General features: G+C 38.4%; 1 protein-coding gene across 2 annotated transcripts; it reads left to right on the top strand.

Moving 5' to 3' along the window:
- The first annotated feature begins 4694 nt into the window (after positions 1-4694).
- Positions 4695-19410, top strand: LOC137982923 (eukaryotic translation initiation factor 4E type 2-like). 2 transcript variants are annotated; one of them, XM_068830085.1, is made up of 10 exons: positions 4695-4857; positions 4947-5010; positions 8792-8866; positions 10596-10742; positions 12603-12707; positions 15104-15181; positions 16188-16262; positions 16590-16651; positions 18255-18329; positions 19293-19410. In XM_068830085.1, exons 1-10 carry the CDS (start codon positions 4841-4843, stop codon positions 19333-19335), a joined length of 741 nt encoding a protein of 246 aa, XP_068686186.1. In that variant the 5' UTR covers positions 4695-4840; the 3' UTR covers positions 19336-19410. The 2 variants fall into 2 exon arrangements, with proteins under 2 accessions (XP_068686186.1, XP_068686185.1); XM_068830084.1 differs by having other exon boundaries at positions 4947-5022.
- Positions 19411-19931: the final 521 nt, after the last annotated feature.

Genomic DNA, 19931 nt, shown 5'->3' with positions numbered 1-19931 from the left:
TCTCTGATAACTATTGGTGTTTTTCCTCTCAAATGAATTAATTTTTAAAATAAACTGTTGCCGTTTTTATGTTGAATTTTGTGACGGTAACAAGTCACGTGACCTTATTTGAAAACGTCATCCACTTTTGTGGCCTTATTAGTCTGCGAAAGTCTTGGGTTGTTATTACTAAACCTTCAGAAATTGGATCACCCCCTTACGTTTTTGTGCAATAATTTGGGGCAAGGTTTGGGCCCATACCTTAATTTACTCGAGCTGACATCCGTTCAGGCCTTTCGGCATTGCATCAGTTCTGTTTTGTCTGTTTTCATTTTTACTTATTAAATCATTCATTTTTTCAAGTACAATCGAATTCTTAGGGCGAGTTCGATTGACCGTATTCCGGAATAGGAATGCATGGAATACAAAATAGAAATCCTTCGTTTTTGCGGGGATTTACATTAATATTGTCAAACATCTGCTAAAATGCTATTTTAATTTAAACATAGCTTTATTATTCTTGTTGTTGCAAAACGCCATACTTAGTGTTTTAAATCATCACTTCACGTATTCTTATTCCGGAATACGGTTAATCGAACGCACCCTTAATTTCGCAAATTAAAATTGTTTTCTAATCAGTAACAGGCTGGGCAGATGCACTTCGGAATCAATCACCAAATTCACATGCATCCAAAGGACAACGAAAATAACCCCATCATGAGGAACTTAAGCCGACTTAGGAATTCTCGGCTGGACGTCTCCTGACGGTGTAGATATCCGTCAACAAAGGCTAAAAACATATCACAAAAAGTGTTTCGTATTCAGAAAAGTGTTAAAGCATTCAGGATCGATCAGATTGTACTGTGAACTTACGTTAAGCAGAAAAAAGTAGATAATTTTTTATTGAATGACCATATTTAGGGGCGAGATGAATTTTGTGTGGAACACAAATCTATTTCAGTTCGTTTGCGCGCATGGAAAGTGGCGGTTAGTGCTGGGACACGGAAGTATTTTTCCTTTTATAGGATTTATGGATTAACTCGCTCACCCGGGAAAAATGGTACAGCCTTTCAAATAAACTGGTTGGTCGAAATGTTAGCCATTTTGTCGAATGAAAGTTTTTTCAGCTCTTTCGAAGCGAGATTTGTCGCCTTCAAGTCGGTAATTTTTTGCGGGAAAATGGTGATCACGAAATTCGGCGGGTCTAATCTGCAGATCGCAGGTCGCAGGTCATTGTTTCACCAATACAAAAAGTATCCTAAACATTCTTAAAAGCTAACCTTACGCCTAATTAGGTCTAAACAAAAGTTTTTAGGCCTACGGTTAGCTAACGTTCATGTTTAACCGGCGAATTAGGGAAGCAGATGTTCGAAGGTGTAATAGCTGTTGAGTTTTATTCCTCAGTTATCGAGTTCCATAACTATAAAACGTAAAAATGGATTGCTTTAAAATCAGAAAAGAACCAATTCACCGTTGCTGTTGAGAAAAGTGTATGCCAGGCAAAACGAGTTGCATCTCGGTAGCCTGAAAGTTAACTGAGAGATTTGCCTGTGTTTAAATTAACAAATATACTAATACATCACTAACGTTTCAGAAAAGGACCAATTCACCGTTGTTATTGAGAAAAGTGTATGTTAACCAAATGGGCCTTCGTATGCATAATATCTGCAGTTTCCATAGTAGGATTTGCATGGGAATAAATATGCAAACATGTCCCACCAAGCTTACAATAAATTAAGACAATTTAAAACACTGCCACCTTTTTAATGACGCTTTCGGCATTTGTGTATCTTGCCTTTTTCAATAACGCCTGCTCGAGATCTAGTTATTGGTTTTTGGCATTTGGCAGAATTAAATCCTAGCCATTAGAGTTTAGTATTAAATACTGAGATGCTCGCAGTCTTACGACAGTTTTCCTTTTGTGTCTCCTTGCAAAGTTGCATATAAAAGACAGTTAGACAGCATTTTCGAATTTCTCGTGATGTGATCATCATAAGTTTGAGCCGAACGTTTATGTGACCACCTGTCTGATGACGCTTTTGGGCATTCATTTTGTCAGTCTTCCCTTTTTCAATAATGACTGTTTGAGGTCTTGTTATTGGTTGCTGACATTTTGAAGAAGTAACTTCTAGCCAATAGAGGTGATATAAATACTGAGATGATCGTAGTTGTTAGAAAAATTTTCTTCTGTTTCATTTTTTGTCCGGCAAGTGAGATACAGTCCGCCTCGATCTTCATTTTTTTCGCTCCGAATTTCTTGAGAATATATAAAAAACGTTTATGCGACCATCTGTAGTATCATGAAGCACTGGGTAAAATATTTTTACATTTGTTTTTCCCTTCTTTGTTAATGATGCCCGCTCAAGGTCTTTTTTGTTATTGATTGTTGACATTTTACAGAATTAATTTTCATCCTTTAGAGCGGTTCTACAGAGTACCGAGAAGCTCGCTCGCCCTCTGTATCAAGGATTCCTGGCAGTGGCTCCCCTGGTGCACCCACACAAAAAACATTAAGCTCTGCTAAAAACACGGACAAAAAGTTAATTGTTCACCCTCCATCGTTGGTAAAACTCGTCTGCCTGTTCTTTCCTTTCGGTCAGTTAAATATAATATGGTAGGGTTAAAATAGATATAGAAAAAGACTTATTAGCCTGCGTGGCAGGCCGTAGAAGGGGAGGGAAAGGGTCAGTGCAACGCAGGCTAAAGACTTATCAATATGAACAACATATTCGACTTGAATATGCAACATCGTCCCCAGGGTCTCTCTATTTCCCTTTCTTGGAGCGGGAAGAGGAGACCCTGGGGACGAGGTTGGTGAATATGTTAAGATTTATTTCGTCGCAGTGATGAGCGTCACATAATCCTTTGATTCTCAGGAGTGATCAGCATGTAAATTCTCCTTGCAATTTTAACGAAACATGAATCAGACAAGTATTGAAAATGATCATGAAGTTATTAATCATCTTAAGAAATGTGGTCTTGATATAACACCAAGTTCTCATGACTGCCCAAAAATTGAATGTATGGCACTAGCTAGGAGAATGAACGTTTCGATGTTGGAAATGACAGCAGTAACGAAGGGAAATTCCGAAAATTCAGGCTTGAACGAGAACCAAACTCATGACCTCCGTGATACCAGAAGGTCTCAGAAGGGCGTTAGAAAGAGAATCGGTATTGCTTCGCTTTCGGGCATGGTCTGTGCCGCAAGTCAAAACTGTACGCCTGCAGCATCGATTCTCATTAGCCATCTGAACTTCGGGATTTGAATTAAAGCTCACTGACCACGCTGCGTGGTCTGGCCCATGGAAAATTAGCTGTCTTTCATGGATTATGACTATTTCAAGCCTGAAATTGAGAATATGTCAAGCTTTTTGAAAGGGCCTTAGTGCGGTTTTCTCGGAGGGGAGACCATGCATGGGAAAATTATCATAGATGCTGCTTCAAGGAGTTACAAAACTAGAAAATAGAAGTCACACGATGCCCTAAATGGTATGCATATACAGCCCAAGGAAACCCATAAGGGTTGAAACGTGTAACGGCCCCTTGTGTGCTGGGAAACAAGCTTCTGAATATTCAATTTGCTAAGTACCATATTTGGAACAACAAGAGCGAGGAGTTTCCAAATATGGTACTTATCACTGAAACATTCAACCAATCAGTTCGCTCTGAATATGCGGAAGCTGTGAACGCGCGTTACACGTTTCAACCCTTATGGGTTTCTGGTAAAATATATCTTTTCAAAGAATGGACGTGGAAAAAGCCAAGAATTAAGACAATGGCGAAAATGGTACTTTGTTTTGAAACTTGGGGAGAATTGTGTCACATTACATTTTTTGAATAAAGTCTGAAAGAACCATTGCAATAATTAAGGGTGCTACAGCTAAGACAACCTCTGCGAGTGCTGAGTGCTGGTGATACTATGATCAAAAAATCACATCTTTTTTTCCTTTGGATTTCAAAACTGTGTTAACTAAACAGTAAGTGACCCAAGTTTTAAGCCTTAATTTTAAAATCTTCAGAGAGTTGGATCGACGAGAAAATGACTTCAAAGACTCACTAGTTAACAGAAGAGGAGTTTCGGGCTTTCAGACTTTAAAGCTCGTATTCTAAATACGTAAGAAACCGTGCTAATTGATTTATCAAACAGCTCACGCGTAAACTAGCGTGTGTAATTTACGAATATGGCACAAAAATCTCCAACTAAACTTATAAACACGAAGATTTGTCGCTGCTTTTATAAACCCTTGAGTTCTAGTTAACGCCCCATTTCACTTTTCGGTGAAACGAGAATTCCTAAAATGTTGGAGTTCCGGAAATTGATTATTCCGGAGCTCCGGGTAAGTACGGGTGTCTCGAAAACGAAGACCCTAAGACCCCGAAAACTCGGAAAAGAATAACCCAAAACCCTCAATTTGGCTAACCCCAGGCGTAACTAGGCCTAAAGTTGGTTTTTAGGCCTAGGGTCAGCCAAATTGAGGGTCTGTCCTTGTGTGGGCCCATTTCCATCAGTAGGGCTAACGCTCGGATGGTTCATATGGGATAGAAATCTAGCACTTCACATTACACTCTATTCAGTTAACTCTGTTTAAAATATAAGTGCTACACGGTCAACGTTTGTATAAACGTAACTATTCCTTGTACTTATAATAAGGGATACATGAGGTATCTTAGGAGCTCCGTGTCATATCGCTGACCAAAAGACACGTGGGCTCTGGGGATGAGATCCGTTGACATACGTTTCCAGTGTACATGTAGAAGAAGTAGATATTCTTCGTTTATAAGACATATTTAAGCGTTGTATTTCCTTGTACATAGATTTGTGCTTTTTTAAAGGTGGTTTTTCAGATATTTATTCGCAGAAATGAACAAATTTGAAGCGTAAGTTCAGCAGATTCCAAATCTTTCTCCTTTGTTAGACCCAGTTTCAAAAACGTAAGCTTAAATTGTGCTGCGGGTTTTCTCAACAGTCTCAAGTTAGATGACTCAAACAATGGTGATAGCACGGACGACAAAGAGGACGATGAAATTGAGGCAAGAAGCGTGGTAATTTTTGTATCTTATGCATTTTAGACCTGATGGTTGGCTATACAGGATCTTGGTAGTACCTACAGCTGTAAGCTTATGTTATATGTTATACGATCTCCCTTAAATTGCTCTCTGAAAGTCAGACCACCTAGAGCTCTGTGTCTTGCTTCTTGTTTTTCCCCCCGTAGTTTTGAAGAGCTTTTTAAATATACATACTCTGTGCCGAGTATCCTGTATGTGAGCCTTGACTAGCTTGCATTGCTACACTGCATGTTACTGCATGTATGTGTTCTATGTTGTGTATCCTATTTGTATGCCCTCCTCGGTTGCAGTTGCTAAATAAAATAGCCTTTTTGTCATAATTATTTTCTGTGTTGTGTACCTTGTTTGAGTGCTTCTGCAAGAGCAATAATAGCTTTTTGTTACATATATTCTGTGTACCCTGTTTGTGTGCCTAGCATTATTTTGTACTATAAATACAGTTTTTTTGTTATACATGTATGTTCTGTACTTATGTACCATGGTAGTGTACCTTGTTTGTGTGCCCTGCAGTTGCAAATAGCCTTTTTGTCATAATTATGTTCTTTGTACCTTTTAGTGTGCCATGCAGTTGTAAATAGCTTGCAAATGGTATGCGTTCTGTGCTGTGTACTGTATCTTGTTTGTGTGCCATAATAAATATTATTGATTGTGGCTTGTATTGTTATGTGCCTTTTGTCTTGCAGGTCAGTACTTTGTTTGTGTGCCCTGTACTGTTATAAATAGCTTGTTTGTGATATGTTCTGTGAACGTGTATGTGTACCTTGTTTATGTGCCGTGATTGATTGTTATTAGATATTATTATACATTGGTGTCACCAGCTCAATTTTGATTGGCTATAAGCACACAGCTAATTCTTGCTTGCTCTGTTTCTCTTACGTCATACCTACAAACAATAGATTTTATATTATGTAGAATTGACGTCATACCTACAGACAACAGTTTTATGCATGCAGAAGTGATGTCACCTGACACACTAACCAGCAGTTTGATCAGTTTTGTCATGGCGGAGCTCAGCTCAGGAATATGCATAATAATACAATTATCGAATTTGGTTTTTGCATGTTAGCGATAATTATCAAGGCCTCAGTTTGTGTTATCCGCCTCAGCCTTCGGCTTCATCAGATAACACAAACTTTGACCTTGATAATTATCGCGAACATGCTCAACCTCATCCAATAATTGTTAAGTATTGAACTAGCATGAGGTCCGCACTGAGAAAATAGTTATATTGCTTGTAAAAATTGAACAAGACCAATAGTTTCGCAGTACAGGCTGAACAAGCTAGTTCAATAAGGTATTTGTTATACTGGTGGTACTTGGCAGCTTTGTCAGTGTTTTCTTTATCTTCTTCCAATTCTTCTCCTCTTCGCCTGCTTTTAATGGTTCTGGAAAGTAAAATTCTATCTTTTTTTTTTTTATGTGCGAGAAAGTGGGAACAGTTTGGCACCCTATTAATGGTGGTCCATCTTAACAGTCCGTATTGCAAAATTGGAACCGCCTTATGAAAACCAATCAGAATTCTCCTTTTCATCTCTGACCAGTTTGCCTATGTACTGTAATAAATCATGGCTTTTATTGTTACAGTATGTGTTTTTTTCTTGCAACATGTATGTGTTCTGTGCTGTGTACCTTGTTTGTGGTCCTGCAGTTCCAAATACATACATCTTATTCGATGACTTAAGTTAACATGCATGGATATATTGCAAGTTGCGTAGTATTTCTCCGAGCCCCACAGGGGCAACGAAAAATACGAGCAATGAGCAAAATGTCCTGGAGTATTATATGTGTTAAACCATTGAGTAAGAGATTTGTTGTTCCACTACGAAAAAGTTGCTTCAATTTTATTTAGTAAGAGAGGTTTGGAAAAAATGCATTGTCTGTCCTTCAGGGCGCATGCAAATGATGTAAACAGCATAAAAAGCCAGTGAAAGATCTTTATTTGATTGGATAAACAAAATGACGAGTGACAAGCGCCGACAGCTAAATTCTCAGGCTTTGAATCATGTTGAAAACAATTTCTTTCATTGAAAAATTCTCGTTCCGTCCGTATTTGCTCTGTTCTAAACTGCTCAAACCGGGACACCACATTGTATTACCGTCTCATATTTTGCATGTTCTCTTGACCAAAATGGTAAAATGGTGTAATGTGGAATAATAATATAGCTTAAAGGGGCTAGGTCACGCTATTTTAGGTAATTTTGTTTAATTCTGTTGATTATGAGCTCTAAACGTCAAATTGGCAGAGCAAGAGTCTTTCGTTTGCAAAATAACGGCCACATAACAACTGAGAATGATTTTACAGCTTTCTAAATGACATTTTGATACAGACTGATATAAATTTGAAAAAAGGTGGGCCGACGTTTTTCAAATTTACTCAAATTCAATCCATTTCAATCCTCTCCAGTTTTGTCCATCCAAGTCCCTTCTTAGTCTCCCTGTGTTTTGTTAGAGTTCTTCTATAGTTTTGAACAGTTATTTTGATATTTTAGTTAATTCTATGACCATTCGATCAGTGCCGAAATTGCCTAAAATTGCGTGACCTAGCCCCTTTAATTTACTATTTAAAACAATTAGACCTGTAGCCCTTGTGGGCTACTGGTCAATAGCCCATGAGGCGAGGCAATATGGGCTATTGACCCGTGGCCCTTGAGGGCAAAGGGTCTAATTGTTTTAGTATCAACCAGCTAGTTGGACAGAAAAGGCAATAATAAAGTTAGCAAATGCAAGTTGAAGAAATGTTTATTCGGGAATAAAATGAAGGAAAGCATCACGCTTTTTGCTACTTGAGGACTATTACTAATAGTCCTCCAATAGCGTAGCCAATTAAAATGCAGGATTTGCATTAGTCCACTAGTTGGGTGATACTAATAGCAGGTTTTTTTTACTGGTCACACTAGGTCACATTTACAGGTCACAGTCTTATCATCACAAAAACAACCCTTACCCTTTCCTGATTTAACCTTAGGCCAAAATAATTTGTTTTTAGGCTGTTTATTACCATTAATACATTTAAAAGGGTTAGGGTTGTTTAGCTGTCACCTATGAACCTGACCTGTGACTGGTAAAAAATACCTGCTGGCTATGTGTTTTGTGTTGTGTACCTTGTGTGGCTTATGGTTGTGAATTGCTTTTTTTGTTATACATGTACGCTCGCTCTGTGCTGTGTATACTGTACATGAACCTTGCTTCTGTGCCCTGCAGTTGTAAATGTAAATACCTTGTACTTTTGTTCCTCTAACTCCAAGGAAATGATGGAAATGCATCAATTAAATGAGAGAAAAAACATAGATAGCAAAGATATCATTGATGTTACCTATTGTCATTAATACATCTGTAGGGAGCTTAAGCATGCACAACATTTTGAGACATGGATGGCAACCAGAAGAGATGGTTTTGCATGCCGACACAGTAGTATCTCCAAGATTTTTAAACTAATTATCTTTAATGAAGATAAGATGCTCAGGAATACAAATGTGGTTGTGTGAAGATAAGTTAAAAGGGAAAACAGCTTGCTTCCGGTTGCTGTCTGCATCTCAAAAGTGTCGCGTGCTTATTAATAAGCTCCCTAATGTTCCAAACAGAGCTCATTTGGCACATTTGTATTTAATAAAAACAAGGTTTGTAAACAGAACAAGGGAACTATGCAGAATATTTACTGAAACAGAGGTACTCATTACATGCAGAATTGAATGTACAGTGCATGTACAATATGTGTTCTTTATTGCTTTTTTATTGTCATGCTCAGGAACGCAATGGCGAAGGAATGAATGGAAGGGAAATGACAGAAGAAGATGAAAGACGAATGAAATTTCAGGCAGAGGTGAGCAATCATCATTTTACTGTATTTTTTTAAATTTTTGTAACAACTGTTACATGTATGGAGAGAATCGTGAAAAAATTTATTGATACAGTATGTGATCCTTTTACCATTATTCCACCATGATTACAGATGTCAAAAAATGAAACTACAATTGCATTTTGCAAAATTTTCAATAGGATACTTTTTTTGTAAAATTTTGTGCCTTTAGTTTTAACAACTTTCGCTGCTTTAAGAAAAGTATCAATTTCAAGGAATGTTAAATAGGTTCATGAAAGAAAAGGCTGTACACCTGCATTGATTGGAAAACAGAGAAACAAATTTTGACAGTGGCAAACATTTTGAAGGGAAGTGCTTTGATATTACCAATACCCTTCAGGGCTTTCCAGGACTACTAATATTACAGTGTATTTACCATGCTGTTTGGAGCACTTTGGCTACTGTATGCTGCTTTTTGTGCAGTTTAAAGTGCCCCTAATCCCAAAATATTATTTTCGCTAAATGAATCTTTGCACCTGTTCGAAACACATTGCGGCCTTTTTTTCCTTTTCCTAACAAATGCTGTCCTTTCATAGGCTTCAAAACTTGCGAAAAACCAAGCATCTCTTGTTCACGACCAAGTCAATGGGTCTATTCCTGATTTGACGTCACAAACTGATTTACATTACATTAACTCTTTGTAAACATGCATGCAAAGTAGATTGGGACTCGGTCGTGAACAAAAGATGCTTGGTTTTTTTCAAGTCTTGAAGCCTATAAAAAGGCAGGATTTGTTACAAAAAAGGAAGAAATGGCGGCAATGCATTTCGAACAGGTGCAAAGATTCATTTTAGCGAAAAAATGATTTTGGGGTTAGGGGCACTTTAAAAGGAAGTCATTAATGTTCAATTAATAATTGATTACTTATTAAAGTGATAGATTGGTAGCCCACTCCAAAACACAATTGGGTCATAACATGTGGGAATATAGTACTTCCCTGGTCTTCTCAAACAGTGAGTGGGCCCTTGGCCGTCCCTCAGCCCTTGTGTTCCGTGAGGTGTACATGTATCACACACTATATCTTAAATCTGATTTGGAGGATAATGCAATAATTAACAATTATTATTATTCCATGAGCATGCATTGGATGTGAGATGGTAAGTACATGTAGCCATCGAGGTGCAGCATGCATAGTACGGAGTTGGCTATAACCAGTCTTGTTTATGAAATTCCTTAATCTCCAAAAGTTTGGAAATACGCAATACGAGCAAAAAAAGGGAGAAAGTCTGAGCGAAATCGAAGAAAACTTGATGAAGATGCAATGTTGTGTAATACCTGGTGATCAGACATTCGGGGCTCATCCCAGAAACATTTCTTATCTTTTTGTGTACTTCTAAACGTCGGAATTGATCCAGACATTTCACAAAAAATGTTTTTTTTGCTTTTTGCAAAGAAAAATTTCTCTTTCTGCAAAAAAAAATTTAGCTTAAAGCAAAGCTTAGCGCAAGCATTTGCCATATAAGGTCAAACTAAGGTACAGTATATGAGCTGATAACCGAGATAGAGTGAACCAATCAGGGCACGAGAAATGCATTAACCAAGAGCTGTTGAAAATTTAATAATAATTATTATTGTCTTTGAGTTACCTGTACAATTTGTACGATATTTTAGGGTAGCGTCTATTTTTTTTCCGACTGTATTTTTTAAGCACCGGTAGTAAAACTTATTATCATGTCCTTTTCATTCATGGCAGCTTGAGAAAAAAGTGGTGACAGTTGGGGAAGGAGAGCATCCACTTCAGTGTCCTTATGCTTTTTGGTTCTCAAGAAGACCTCCTGGAAAACTTCAGTCGTCCACCAATTATGCCAGCAATATTAAACTTGTTGGAAAATTTGCTTCTGTGAGTTTTCTTTCCTCCTGGTTCACAATTGAACCAGCTCAATGCATTAGTTATTACTGTCGCGCTGTTGTCAACAGTGAGCAGCTGGTTGAGACTGGCTTATTTGGTGGATACTTGTACATGTGTCCCCAAAATTAGAATTTACATTCGATTCAAGATAAAATCTATCTCGTGGTAGTTTTGAAATCAGTAGTCAGAGGAATGATATCCACCACCCTTGTTTTTTTATTAAATAAAATTCCTATTGCTGTTTGATCGAGGAGTAATTAAAATTGCTTTCTCAAGACTTGAATCAAGTATGAATAATAGACAAGGTTTCTGTTCAGTGATTTTTGCGCAAATTGAGTATCGAGAATCAAGTTTACATGTATCACCAAGTGAATCAAGTCTCGATCCTCTACTCAATTTTCGATCCTCGACTCTTGTGAGGATCAAGTCAAGACTGTCAACTTACTTTTGCATGGTAGTGGACCAAATATTACTAGGTCTCTTCTTCTTTTTGAGGGGTTCTTCAAAAAATAACCTTCATTCCCAATAATGATTATTTTCTGCATTTGCCCATTCACCATCAGTAAGTATGATCTCTGTGGAGTGGACAATATTTGACGCAATGTACATGTAAATTTGTCACCCAGTTTGGGTCTCAGAGCTACCATGACTTTGTCCTGTAGTAAGTTCTTTTTTTTTTTTTTTGGTCGCACATGAGCCACTGGAACTCACTTGGCCAGAGATTAGGGTGTTTAAAAAAACCGCGACGGCTACAGGGATGAAAACGTCACTTCAAAATATACGTTTCAGCTATTCTAAGTATTTCGGGATTATTCAATCTTGTTTGCAGTATAAAATATGTGCGAAGTGTCCTATAATTGGATTGGTACGGACGGATTTGAAGTAAAGAGAGAGACTGAAAGATTCACTGTAGTTTGTCCACGTTGTCGTCAAAACCTCAAATTTGCTAAATTCACGTAGTAGTTTTGACGAGTACGGGAGAGAAATGTTCAAAAAATCGTGCCGCACGTGCAGAACGATCATTTTGGTTCTTTTAACCAATAATATTAATGCTTTTTGGCGTTGTCGTTGCCGTAGCCGTTGTCGTTTCTTAAACTCCCTATTAACACATTCACGGGTTCCTTTCACTCATGAGAGTGAGACTTGTCTAATGCATGAAGTTAAATGCAGTTCAACTGAGTTAACAACTACATTTAGGAGCGACTGTGGTCAATTGTTGTCAGTGGTTTTGTTACATTTGCGCATGCGTCGGATTTGGTTTTTCTATATCGGTTTTTTCCCTCCATTCCCCCCTGTACTTTCAACTGTTTAATAATGAGTGTGACAGGTGCCCGTGCCTGCTGGGTTGTCATGTTTTGCCAGCCATTGGTGCAGTCTCTATCTTGGAGCTAGCTGCCAATACTGGGAGCCCCAGGATCACTTCATAAAAGTGCCTTTGCGTACTTTACATGTACAGTACTGGTTAAAAGTAAGTCTGCAGTCTCAACCCGATTCTTGAATGTGCAAATGGAGTGTGGAGAATCAAGTCGAGGATTGAAACTCGACTCGATTCTCGATACTCAGTTCTTGTAGGAAGCACACCATTGTTATTCAACCAGTATCAAGTTCTCTTGCAAGCATCGCAGAATTGTGTTGCTACATATACATGTATAGTCTGAGGGACGTCACAGAATTATATAGTTGAGGCACTAGACTCGCTGAGGCTGGTGTTTGGCTGTACATACATTTGATACTATTTGATAGCGCAAGGAATTCAAGGCCGGTGTGGGTCCTATTACAGTCTACGTGCATCTTTTACTCACAGTTGCAGCTTTTATCCAATACAGAACTTGCTTGCTTGTTTCTCTAAAGGTTGAACAGTTTTGGGCCTTTTACAGTTACCTGGTCAGACCTGGTGACTTGTCTGGTCACAGTGATATTCACCTGTTCAAGGATGGTATTAAGCCAATGTGGGAGGTAAAGTGCTGGTAATAATTAGTGGACAGGGCTAGATAAAGCAGTTACTCATTACGTTTACTCAGTGAGCCAGTTACTATAATAAAAAAATTATTAATACTGTATATAAACTAGTTGTAAAAGTCTTATTTAGAAGGTTGGTTTCAACAATTATGTTGCTTTCAGAACTCAGTTCTAGTGAGAGGCTTCAGTAAATATGGGTTATTGACCACACGTGAGGTCAAGATGGCTGGATATTAACCAAGTTCTTTTTTTGCGCGTTCATGGACCGAGATGAAGTCGAGGTCCATAAACACCCAAAAACAGAACGAGGCCAATATCCAGTCATCTTGACCGAACAAGCTTGGGCAATAAAGGATTTATTATATGACTTAAAACACCAAAAAATGATCTTTGATCATGCTGGACCGAGCGAGAAATCCCGCTTCATCTTGCCCGCTCGGGTAGCCAATCACAGCGAGCAATTTGGTTCATCTTGCCCGCTCACGGAGCTATTCATATAATAATAATAATTCTTATTATATACAGTGGGAAAAAATGCTCTTTTTCTGATGCCAACTCTCGCGGATTATCCGGAATTCTACAGGATACAGAACAAATCTCCCAGTCTCCCGAACAGGTTATCAAACCTCCCAAATAAAAACGACTTTCAACCTTTAAACACTTTAATCCGTCACATACTCAAATCGCATCCCCAGATTTAAGAATTTTGATTTTTAAAACCTTGTTTTACCATTTCTTATGATTTCTTCATCAGTGAGTTTCAAACACGTTGACAGAACTAAACGAAGTTCTTTATAAATTGTTATTAACGCCATAATCAACTGTTTGATTGGATCTCCGTTTAACCAAATCGAAAGCAATAAGCAAACTGTGATGAAAACATAGAATGCAATTTAGCATCTTCAGAAATGATGAAAAAAAAAAAACTCCAGATTTTAGATCTCCAGAAGTTGACATCTCTGGTCTTTTAAAAAAGGCTTTCAACCCAAAGTTCCCATTGAAAGCTAAGGCTGCATGTACATGTATGCAATGTGGCTTGCTGTACACCACTTGGATATGTGTGCAGAAGATTTTGTTGTCCATTGTCATAACACTATATCTCTCAGATAGTACTCTTGTTATATGATCGGCCAACTTAGCGGCCATATTTTACATTATAATAAAGTTTCTATATAACGCGCTCTCTCATTGGTTTAAACAGCGTGCTTTATGGGAGTACAAAGCACGGAACAAACGAAAGCTCACGCCATCATCCGCAGAAATGGCAGATGAATTTCCGAAATTTTCCTTGGGTATTAGTGAACAGTTTGTTTTCCAATTGTCATGTTGGAAACGTGTAGGTTTTCATGGGCAACAATTCGACCGGTTTTCACTGAACTTAATTATTTAGATCCACATGTTTGCTGTTTTTTACGGACTGAAACCGAACATTGAGGCACTTGTTTTTCCATAAATTCGAATTTTGCGTGATTTCTGTCAAGTCACTTTCCAGTTGATTGAGCCAGAAGAAGTAGGGAGAAACACTCGCCTATCGGCTCGTGTTTCCCCCTACACTTCTTTCGTGCTCTAGCCGCGTCCTGCGTGCTTTACAACAGAACAGAGCACAGTCAAGGCTTCTTTATTTGTTAATTACAGTGCGATTTCACACGAGGTTGTATAAAGGGGTTTGTTATCACCAAGAAGATGTACATTGTAGTTCTAAGTGGCAAACTTGTGCATGCTAGGTTTATATGCAAATCAACTTATCGTTAATCGTTTATAAGGCTAACTACATGTGTAAACCTTTGTCATTGTGGTTTTGGTGTTTGGCCTCTTGGTTGTAACACAAACATCTCTCGGAATGTTGTAAATGTTGTAACTGGCTGTGGCAAGCCATTCTTAGGCTAAATGGGCACTTAGATTGGCTGGTGGTCTGTGGAGGGGTTTACACTATTGACCATTACCATTGAAATGGTCTGTTTTGTATTTTCTCTTTCCCCTGGGGAATTCAAGTTGAGCAAAACAAAACAAAAAAAGGGAATCTACTTTTTTTCATCACAACAATGCAATTATCGTAGCGAGCGGAATTTGGTTTTACATGTTATTGTAATAGACTACCGTTCACAAAGGTCACTGTAGACAAAGATTACGAACATTTACCAAGCAGAGAAGTGTCCCATCGCCCAAAGAAATAATGCCATATAATGAACAACTTCCTAACCTCATTTGCTCGGGACCATACTGGGGAATATTGGTTTGATCGTTTTTGTGTGGACCTTGCTGTGCTTGATCAGTACTGCTACGACCTGGGGCTAATATTCCACAGTATGGCCCTTGAGCTCGATTAGTAAGAGGCTATTATTTAGCTGCACTTCGTGGGTCAACCTGTACTCCAAGTTGGTTGTTTATTCCAGGATGAGGCAAACAAGCATGGAGGAAAGTGGATTGTGAGGCTGAGAAAAGGACTGGCATCCAGGTGTTGGGAAAATCTGGTATAAAGACCGTTCTGTTATCCATTAGTCAATAACAGGCTGGCCAAAATTGGAGTATAGTATTGTGTTTGTGGTGGAAGCTGTAGAGATTAAGCTATAATAAATAGTAATTAATTTTTATTCCTGGATGTCATGATGTGTTAAGACTTGCTCAGTAGAATTCAATAGCATGAGAAACGGCTGTCTTTAATGCATCAGTTCTACTAAGATTTGACCTAGATACACTGTAGCTATACCACAGAAGACAGACCGCAACACTGGGAACTCCATGCCATATTCCTTGTGAATAGCATGTGGCTGCTTTTACCTCCCACAGGGTTATGAGGAGGCAGTGCGGCCTAGTGGTTAGGGCACTTGCCATGACATCCGGAGATCCCGGGTTCGAGACCCTTCCTAACCACTAATTGAATTTGATCCTGGTAGTCCCCGGTTCAACTTCTCAGCAGCACTTGAAAATCGGCTGGTATTTTCTTACAGGTCACAGGTCATTGCTTTAGCAATATAGCAAGTATCCTAAACATTCAGAAAACTAACCTTAGGCCTAATTAGGCGTAAACAAAAGCTTTTGGGCCTAAGGTTAGCTTTTATGAATGTTTAGGATACTTCCTGTATTGGTAAAAACAATGACCTGTGACCTGTAAAAATACCAGCCACTTGTAAACATCCAACTGGTTTGCCTCCGGCCAGTTGGGATTCTTAGCAATTGTTGTTCTGTCCTTTCGTTTCGTTGATTGTGTTTTCACAGCACGGCCCTGAAAAGCCTATATGCGTCGTAACCTGATGCTTCCCAACAACTGAGCCGCCTTTCAGTGGGTAGTAAAGGACTGTTCTGACCCACTTGTGAGAAAATTTAATAGGCCCCTTGCAAGTTTACTTAACTTTTTTGTAAGTGGAAAATGTGACAGCAGCTGTTTTGAAGAAAAGAACAGTCATTTGTGCAAAAATGGGGCATGAAATGCAGTTCAGCTCTTATACTAACCATTTCAAGTTTTTGTAAATACATCAGATTCTGGCAATGCTTGGTGAGCAGTTTATGGTTGGAAGTGAAGTTTGTGGTGCTGTAATATCAGTCCGATTCCAGGTACACATATTTTTATATCTCGTTTTTATCGGCTTTCAGGTTCATGTATACCATTCAGCTGTCCAGTTTAGCTACAGCTGTATGACTTCTACTTGATCTGGCCTTCTTTCTGTTGCCCTGCGATAATAACTATAATTGTTATCACAACGATTAAAAACTTTTGTGGCAGAAAAACATTACCTATCATTACTTGATTTAAATTAAACTAGATGTGAAATACATTTTGTAATAATAATATTATTGTATCTTAACAGTCGAGCAACTGCAGCTGTATGTAGACTAGTTGTGCACATTGCCCGTTATACCTAATGTACATTTTAACTTCAGGAAGACATAATCTCAATATGGAACAGAAATGCTGCAGACCAAGCAACAACGACAAGAATAAGGTTAGATGACCATCATAATAATCTATAAAGCTTTCTTGCCCTCATTCGTGTATGCATGACAATAGCTAGAATCTGAAAAACTATCCTGCATGGATAGTCCATTAGCATCAAAAACTTAATATTATATTCTTATATTTTACTCTGTATGTGTAAAGCTTTTTCTATTTATCGTCCTTTGAATGTTGAGTCTTTGTGCAATTTAGTCTTCAATAATTAATAATTAAGACTGAATAGCACACATTGGCTGCAAGCTTGAAGATGAAGCGTGATGAAGGCATGGTAGTTACAGCTGTATTTAGATATCATTATTTCGTTAAACAGATTAAAAGAAAGTATTGGAGTTGACAAACGTTATCTAGACTTGCAAAACCATGAAATGATAACTGAAACGTTTAACGTTTTCCAATTATGCAGTTACTCCTTAAACCTACTGACTGTAAACTATGCAATCCTAAACAAAAGTATTCCTTGCCCGTGTTTTTCATGAAGGAAATGTTATTATCACATCCTACCCTTCCTCCCACAAAGCAATGCTTACTATACTAAAGGCACTTCTTCCTCTTAGGTTATGGTCCAGGAGTTTAAAAAATGGCAAAGGTCTAAACTCTTTTTGTCCAGGACTGTTTCTCCATGTTTATCACTGTATCACTTAACAGAGCAGGACTCAAATAGTCTGTGCCCTGCAGAATTCAACCATGGGTACTTCCACCTGTCTTGATAACTCAGTAATTGGTAGGGAATGTCACAGATGTCGCAGAGATCATGATCATGGGTTTAACTCCTGGCAAAGGCTTTTTTTTTTTCAGTCTTTCCTTTCATTACTACAGTTAAAACCCACTGACTCCTGAGCCACCCCACATTGATGAGTAAAATAGTCTGGCATTGGACAGAGTAAAATCTATCAAGTCTCACTCCTGGGAGTCATTTGGTTGCAAGGGACATAGTGTTTGAGTGGATGTAGAGGTGGTCATAGTGTTTGAGTGGATGAAGAGGCGGACATAGTGTTGAAGTGGATGTTGAGGTGAACATAGTGTTTGAGTGGATGTAGAGCTGGACATAGTGTTTCAGTGGATGTAGAGGTGGACATAGTGTTTGAGTGGATGTAGAGGCGGACATAGTGTTGAAGTGGATGTAGAGGTGAACATAGTGTTTGCGTGAATGTAGAGCTGGACATAGTGTTTCAGTGGATGTAGAGGTGGGAAAACATAGCGTTTGAGTGGATGTAGAGGTGGTCATAGTGTTTGAGTGGATGTACTAGTGGTCATAGTGTTTGAGTGGACGTAGAGGTGGACATAGTGTTTGAGTGGATGTAGTGGTGGATAATTGAGAAGTGTTCGAATTCATTGCTATGATCAAACGTCTCAACAAGTTACTTTTCAGTTATTAATTATTGATGGCCATTTGTCATTAGGCTAGAATAATACGTTTTACCTCTAATTTCCCACACTGCCCCAGTGCTCCTCTGACTCGCCCAGCCGGTTGAATAGCATCACATTCTCAGGGCAGACTACATTTGTACTAACAGTTGGCCTAAGATGAACCATAATTTTATATAATTGACCTGCTGCAGGGTACAACATAAACATTATTGCCTTTGTTTCAGGGACACGCTGAAGAGAGTATTGAATCTACCACAGAATACAATCATGGAGTATAAGGCACACCAAAGCAGCTTAAAGTATGACAAGAGTTCTGACTTAATTGTAACACGTAAATAGGAATTCATGTGGAAGTATGCTAGCTGAATAGTCATAATGAATTCATACATGTACAAAGGCAGGCTGAATTCTACATTCGGACCCGTTTCCCAGTCTGAAACAAACAGCCAATAAGATTCATTAGTTTCTCAGATTTTAAACCATGCCACGTTCCCTTGACGTCAACTAGTTCCTGATTACCTCAGAGATATTTATGTCTTTAATACTAGCTTTGTTTTCTGGGTCTGGACAGTACATTACAGATCTTTTTTTTTTTTCCTGTTGATTTGTGACTTGGCCATAAATCAAACGAACAAAAGTCGGTCTGTAACTTAAAGTATGGACCTTGAACTTACTTATAGATGTATACATAACTTGCAAAATTGTGGGTCGAAATGTCTGCTACATTGTACAAACTTTTCTTTGGTAAAATCTCCAGGAAAAAAAAAACAGACAAACATTTCCCGTTCAGGGACCGGTTGCTCGAATCCTGGTTTGCGCTAACCGTTGGTTAAGAGGTGTCAAAACCTATAGGTTTCCATGGTATTTAACGCTGGTTAGCGCTAACCATGCTTCGAACAACCCGGGCCAGTTAGAGTGTCTTACCATTAAAAAGAGAATGAAGAGCAATTTGGCAAAGTGATTGTCAGCAGGTTGAGTTTATTGCAACCACATTCATGTTTTGGCCTCCAAGCTCAAGAGAACCTTGTGCTGGCTTACCAGCACGGCATACACATATCTGTTCTTTACTTGTTTTCCTTTGTTTTGAGCAATAAAAAAATTATTTGGACCTCTGACAGCAAAATTAATGTTCTTTGGGTACTCAGGGTTTTCTGCAGTTTAGTCCATGTGTAAGATTTAGTATGGCAGTTAAATGTGCACATACAGTGTTACGTCGTGTAAGCAGAGAACATACTAAAGTTTCTTTTCTGTTGTATTCCCAGGGACAACAGCAGTTTTAGGAATACAGATGTTTTCATGAGATGAACCACAAGAGACCAATTGTACAGCTCTGATGTCGCAAAAAACATTCATATGAAATAAAACAATGCTATAAACTTACGTTTGGAGCTAAAATGTATTTGAAGTCTGTCCCACGAAACCAGCTGCTTGTGTAGCAAACAGCATGACGTTAGGTACCGTGCAATTTGGAATTAAGAGGTACACGTAAGAGTGATGTTTTCTAAGGACTCAAAACATCACAGGTACCACCACTTTGAACTCTGAATTGTTTAAGACTGTAATTTACAAGCCAACTACTCGTAAGGAGAGATTTGTATGTACTGAACAGGTCTGAAAACTCCTATTTTCATGGTTTTTTTTTTTTTTTTTTTTTGCTTTTGCTTTTCATTAAGAATAGCGGAGTGGCTTGCAGCCATTTTCTGTGCTGCTCTCCGTCCCATGCATGTGGTTGCCATAGCAACTTAATTGTGACTCTTCTGAGTGCCATTTGAGATTAATATTGCTCTTGTCCTATAAGAATCAAGTAATTTCTTGAAGCCCACGTTCCAATGAAGAAGTTGATGTATGCATACACTTAAACTACAAGAATCATAAGCGTCAGTGTCAGTTTATTATGACCA

This window comes from Montipora foliosa, chromosome 13 (genome assembly GCF_036669935.1).
Source record: "Montipora foliosa isolate CH-2021 chromosome 13, ASM3666993v2, whole genome shotgun sequence".
In the NCBI taxonomy this organism is placed as follows: domain Eukaryota; kingdom Metazoa; phylum Cnidaria; class Anthozoa; order Scleractinia; family Acroporidae; genus Montipora; species Montipora foliosa.
Note: the sequence above shows the minus strand (reverse complement) of the source record. Positions and strands in the feature narration are given on the sequence as shown.